At 39.5% G+C, this 6,438-nt stretch overlaps 1 protein-coding gene across 15 annotated transcripts in view; it reads left to right on the top strand.

Moving 5' to 3' along the window:
• The window catches only part of ebf3a (EBF transcription factor 3a), a 132,022-nt gene extending 126,293 nt beyond the window's left edge, over positions 1-5,729 (top strand). For 4 of the 15 annotated variants that reach the window (XM_056468971.1, XM_056468972.1, XM_056468975.1 and 1 more), the window contains exons 14-16: positions 387-587; positions 1,178-1,375; positions 3,008-5,729. In XM_056468971.1, the coding sequence (XP_056324946.1) occupies positions 387-587; positions 1,178-1,375; positions 3,008-3,039 (431 nt within the window). In that variant the 3' untranslated portion in view covers positions 3,040-5,729. The remainder of the gene's footprint in view (positions 1-386; positions 588-1,177; positions 1,376-3,007) is intronic. The other 11 variants (XM_056468973.1, XM_056468974.1, XM_056468977.1 and 8 more) reach the window with 5 other exon arrangements.
• The last annotated feature ends 709 nt before the right edge of the window (positions 5,730-6,438 follow it).

The following is a 6,438-nucleotide window of genomic DNA, read 5'->3' on the forward strand; positions in this document are numbered from 1 at the left end:
TCCCCCACAGTCCAAACACATGCAGGATAGGCGAATTGGGTAAACTAAATTGGTCATAGTGTATGTGTGTGAAAGTGTGTATGGGCGTTTCTCAGTTCTGGGTTGCAGCTGGAAGGGTTTTCGCTCCAGTTTAAAAAGTGTGCAGTCCAAAGTGTATTGGTGTTTCCCAGTATGGTGCTGGGTTGTGGCTGGAAGGGCATCTACTGCGTAAAACATTTACTAGAATAGTTGGCGGTTCTGTCCGCTAATAAATCAGGGACTAAGCCGAAGGAACATGAATGAATATATTTCAATTTGTAATAAACACACACACACTTTTTAATTGTTCCAACTTGTTGTACATAATGCAAATTGTGGCAGCTTTTAACCAGTCTTTCTATCCACAGTGGGCTACAGTCGCAACACGAGCAGTGTGTCACCACGCGGTTATGTGCCTAGCAGCACCCCGCAGCAGTCCAACTACAACACCGTCAGCAACAGCATGAACGGCTATGGCAACACAGGGATGCCCAACCTGGGTGTACCTAGTTCACCGGGTTTCTTGAACGGCTCCTCTGCAAACTCTCCCTACGGCAGTAAGTATCAAGGTAATGACGAGCTCCCCGCTCTCTCTGTCCCCACCTGTGCTTCCCTTTCCTTTCGACACTCCTTTGTTGTTGTTCTGTTGGTTGTTTGTTGGTTTGTTTTGTTATCTTTTGGGAATGTGTGCTACTGGATAAAAGGAGGGGTGACTCTGGAGGCTGAACAACCGAGACATTTAGCAAATCCGACCAATCAAAGCAGCTGATTGAAACAAACAAACAAAAAAAAAAACTGCAATTATAAAGCAGGCCACCAAAACAGCACTCTAAATCTCCAAAAAAAACAAAACAATTAAAAATCTGAAATGTTTTCGGCAAAGTGACCCAATCAGAGTCGATAAGAACGCCTATTATCCAGAAAGTGGCCAAGGCAGGACATCTCTCATCCCATTTCAACTCCATTTACCTTATTGATTTGCTCGTTTGTTTTGGTCCCCCCCAAAAATGACCCAAATTTTTCCCTCATAACCATTTCTCCCTGATTTGTTGTCATTCCATGAATATGATTTGAAAAAGAGGCGAGGCCCGGCTCTCTGACTCTTCGTCTGTAAGAAGTGAACTCTCTCTGAGTGGTGACTATGTCTGCTTTGTTGCAGTAGTTCCGTCGAGCCCTACCATGGCAGCCTCTTCGGTCAGCCTCTCTTCAAACTGTAGCAGTACACACGGCATTTTCTCATTCTCACCTGCCAATGTCATCTCTGCAGTGAAACAAAAAAGCGCCTTTGCTCCAGTTGTCAGGCCCCAAGCATCTCCACCTCCTTCTTGCACCAGTGCAAATGGCAATGGACTTCAAGGTGAGAGCCGACTCCCTGCTTTTAGAACGCCCCTCAGTTGCCTCACCTGTTGGGTCGCATTATTGCACTCTGGTACCCAGAGCGCCACCCATCCGCCATCCCCGCGGCTTAACGAACATGGCCTCCCGCCCGCATCAATTATGCATTCGTGCGCGGATGGGCGGATGGATGGACGGATGAGTGGTCGGATAAGTGCAAGAACGCATTATGCATGTGGGCATGTGGAATGCATGTGCATGTGTGGGTGTGTTTATTGATTTATTTATCTTTCATTAATGATTAAGCAAAGTTAAGTGTCTCATGAGATTGCATACTCGAGTGGCTGGGATTGCAATAATTCGGAAATATCAAATCAAATTGACACTCCTTTATTATTCAGCGTCTCATTCGAGCCGAGTTGAATGTATGTAATGATCTCCCTGCTTTCTCCTTACCTGTACAAGGTCCTCAGAATACTGTAGTGAGTTAAAAATTGATGCTTCCTACAATAGTTGGGATCTGAAAGGGCAGAAATGTTAACGCCTTGCCGTGCTCGCTCACCCGACATCGAATAACAGCACCAGAGAGGAGCTCGACAGCAGAAGAAGTGATTATAACCCAGGTTGAATGTGATTATAAAAAGAAAGAGCGAGAGCGAAAGAGCTCACCGTATTCTCGGCAGGGCGGCGTCGTTCGGCAAATTAAAGACTTACTCTGGCTGTTTAGTGCGCTCGTATTTGCTCTCCGTCAAGGCCCAGTTGTTTGCTTTGAAAACATGTTTTAGCCATAGCGTGCGCAGGCGAGATTAATAATGTTAGACCTAATGAACTGAGAAATTAAAGTTCATGCCGCTACATGCGTCTACTTATTAATATGTGGTTTGCAGAAATTAATGAGGAATGCCACAACATCAGATGCCTTGGCAAACTTAAAAGCACTCCAAGCATGACTCTACAAATAAGTTGAAAGCGGCAAAAGACCTTTCTTCCCGTTTTCCCCTCCCCTGGCACTTCACTAGACACCTAATTGCGGAAACGAGCGAGTGCATCAATCTTTGCGATTGGGCGGGCTTACGACGACCTAGTCCGGCCTTCTTTAGATGTCACGCTAAGGGAACCAAATAGGGGCTGACAGAAGAATGCAAATGGTTTTCCAGCGTCTACTCGGCTCCGGTAATGGCAGGAGGGAGCGAGGCGAAGATTTCAATTTGGGCAAAGCCGAGGGGTGTCTGGTTGCTGACTGAGGAGGGGAGACCGCGGGTCTACGTGACGTTAGCAGAAGTGACCGTGTTGTTTCTCGGCTGTCAGCAGGGACCCTCTCCTGGGAGTCTGGCCCACTGTTTGCCATTAACAAAACGCTAAGAGAAATATCACACATGTGGGAGCCAGGATGCTTTCTCCTCAAAATGTCAGAAAGCTCCTCTTTCAAAAAGTGAAGTCTTTCCAGCACGTCTTGTTGGTGAAGCACATTTCACTCAATCACTCCCGAACCCTCCCCCCTCAGCAACAGCCTCCATTTTGCAAACATCCCCAGCGCCTTTCGAGTCGAGTATTTTGTGAAATGCGAGTGACACACTTACTTCAGTGTTCTTTTTGTCTTCTGTGCGGCGTCTCGGGACCTCCCGTGCTAAAATTGTTTCTCTTTCTCTTTCAGCCATGTCCGGACTGGTGGTCCCCCCAATGTAAATTGCACTCCCTTCCATTGTAAAGCAGCAGTCTCTTCGCTGAGGATGAAGCGTAGTATGTTGTTGTATGGAGGATCTTCCTCGAAGCCGTCATTCGTCATGAAGTTAATCAGCAGCCAATTCTGTTGGAAAAAGACACTTTGTTTCAAAGTTTATTGGAAATCAAAATGCAAGCGACTTGGTCATGAACACTTTCATTTTATTGACTGAATCTCTTGTCATATTTTCACGATCTGGAAAAAGAAAAAGAAAAAAAGAGAACAAAATGTACCTATTTTGTATAAACATTTCTGGTTTAATCTTGGCTAGTTCTTGCTATGTGTGGAAAGAAACATTGTGGATATGCCATTTGATGAAAACACTGATAACAGAAAAAAAAATGTGTAAGAATGTTTCTCTTTCACTGATGTGCTGCCGCCGCACATCTTCATAATGTGAATTCATTCTCCTTTTTTGTTATTTCTTTTGGTTTGTTTTAGTTTTTTTGATTGTGGTAATAAAAGGGGGCCAATATATACAGAGCCAATAAACTGGAAATAATATAAGATATATGATTTATAAATCAAAAAGAAAGGCAAGGAAGAACGAACGGAACGTTCAGTTCATTTGGCACAAATGAACTTTGTAACTTATTGTAGGTAGAAATGTAACTTTGATATTGCGAAAATTCTTCTCTTGCCTTCAACAAGCACACTAACAGAGACGAAGCGCTACTGTCTGTTGGTTAAAAAAAAGAGGAAAAAACGAACAAAAAAAGAAAACATTTCCACTGCTAAAGCTTCCTGTAAAGCGAGTGTGATCTGCAATGTTTTTCAACTTTTTGCTAGCACTGTATACTATTGCATTCTTAGGCTACTGTGAAGTCTGTTTCTTGTACCAGAAAGTTGTCCTTATACCTCTAGCTCCTTACTCCCTAATGTGTTTTGTATGTGGTTATACAATTGTAGACTTTTGTGATTTTGCCAAAGTTGTAGCTAAATATTTATACACTTGTCTTGAATTTTCCAGATTCACTTAAATATTTAGTACAGAGTTTTATTCCTACAGTTAGGAGTAAAATTGTCTTATACATTGCAACACTTTCACACAAACACTTGCGGTCACTAAGGGAATTTTTTGTAACATATCAATTATAAATATTGTATTTATCTTTGAAATTGTCTTTGGAATTTTGTATATTGCTTTCCATTGGTTCGTTTTTGCTTTCGTTGATCTCACATGTATTGTTTTGGATGGCCGAAATTACGATGAAGGTTTAGCCAAGAATTATCGCCTACATTCGATGTTTTGTACCGATAGATTGTATCGTCTGCGCATTTCATTTGTAATTCAGATTTTTATGTCATCAGACTTTCCAACGATTTTTGTTTTGTTTGTTTGTTTGAGGAGCAGTCAAATCCATTCTTTATTTTTATATTCATTTTTAAGTTATCTGAAAAAAGTCTTTTTTTTTTGAAAGAAAACTGTTTGTTGTATAGTCAAATAAATTGTTTGTGTCACCTGGCTGTAATAATATTAGTAGATAAAGTGCATGTCAAGCCGCCCCGGGGGGGAAATCCAATTGTGGTTGTAAATTTTGTTTTTGTAGAATGTAAAAAAAAAAAAAAAAAAAGAAGTCATTTTTACCTGCCACCATGACTTTGCCACATAACTCAACCATGTTTACAGGGATCAAGAATGAAAAAAAGGAAAGGAAAAAAAATATCTGCAATGGAAATATACATCAGTTATTAATGTTTATTAAAATATGTCAGAAACAAAAGGCTTCCCAGTGAATCTCATGAGAGAAACCTTTCTGCTGTTTTAATGACGAACGTGCACCACAGTGAATCTCATTATTCCATTCAGATCAATGGTGTAAAAAGCACAAACATTTTTTTACTAAAATAAAAAATTATTATTGTGACCCCTCATCTTTTTCGGACTATTTTGTCAGTTTGTCTTTAACATTAATTTCACCCTATTCCCTCGAGTCTAACAGCATTCAAAGGGAATGAAAACAAATGAAAATTTAGTTTTTGTATCATATATGGACAACAAAGATGAAGATGTTCTATATTGTAAATCTCATTTTGTAAGTAACTCATGACACGGTAGCATAGCCGAAATCATTATCACCTACTACTTCTCTTTGATTTTCCGAGTCGTGCCAAAATCCGCAAATGATTTGTTCCTTTTTTTTATGATTTGATACATCTATTTTTTAAATCGGAGGCTTTCGTTTTTCTTTTGCACTTCAGGCTTTGTAAATGTTGTAATGTTCTTTCTGTTTCATACCAAAAGCGGATGTTTCCTCTTGGCAGTCGGCACACAAGTTTCCTTTAGCTGCAGGAAGCAAAGGCAGCTGTAGAAAGAAAGAAATGATGAATGTACAATGTATTTGCTTTGTGATGGCTCAACAAAGCTCGGCCAAGTGGAGGAGCCCATGAGGTCACCCTGAAAGTAAGAAAAAGCCAAGGTTATGTGAAGCGCGTTTGCGGATTTCATCATTTCTGCGATCTGCTTTTGTCTTTTAGTCTAATTAAGTACCACACGACGAAGACTTCACCAAACACAAGCTCTGTAAAGAACAAATGCCTTTTTTTCTGGCTCATGTATGTTTTATTTGAGTTGTTTTATGGCCACATTTCTACATTTTATTGTACAAAGTTGTTCATTTTACATAATATTTAATTAAAGTATTGTCTGTGACCAATTTCTCCCTGCCATCTTATTTTGGTCTTTTCTTACTGCCCCCAAAAATTGAGGAATTAACATTAAAGGACAGAACAAAAGTCCAAATGTTACTATTCTTAAGTTAACAACTTCACTTAATAATAATAATACGAATAATAATAATAATAATAATAATAATGATAATAATTAAAAACATTTATAAACTGACATATTCGGTAGACAAATTATATAGCAAAAAGTTTCCACTGGATGCTGACTGGTCATGTTGGGATACTAAAACATTTGTTATGATGGATAACATTTGTATAGACCATTTCAATGTGGTGATGTAATTGGCTCATGAACATTTCCTGCTTGTTATCAGACTATTTTATAATAATAAGAGGCAATTCAATCATAACTTAACATTAAAACATGTCATAACATTATTTATCAACATGCAGACATTTTTGGATTCTCGTTATCTATGGAAATTCAAAATGTAAAACAGAAAGTATGTTAGGACCTTTGTTATTGTTTACATCCCTTAGAATGGTCTATATTCCATAGTTCCACATTCACAGAGCAACTACTGACCTTATTTGTCGTGTCATGGCATACTGCAGAGGACAGATCATACTTCATACAGTAAATCTGTTTAGGAAACAACATTAACAATATTAGATGCACATTAAAGTAACTATATTGAATACTTAAAAGGGAAAGTTCACCCAAAAATCAAGCG

The sequence above is a fragment of the Danio aesculapii genome, chromosome 12, assembly GCF_903798145.1.
Source record: "Danio aesculapii chromosome 12, fDanAes4.1, whole genome shotgun sequence".
Taxonomy (NCBI): Eukaryota; Metazoa; Chordata; class Actinopteri; order Cypriniformes; family Danionidae; genus Danio; species Danio aesculapii.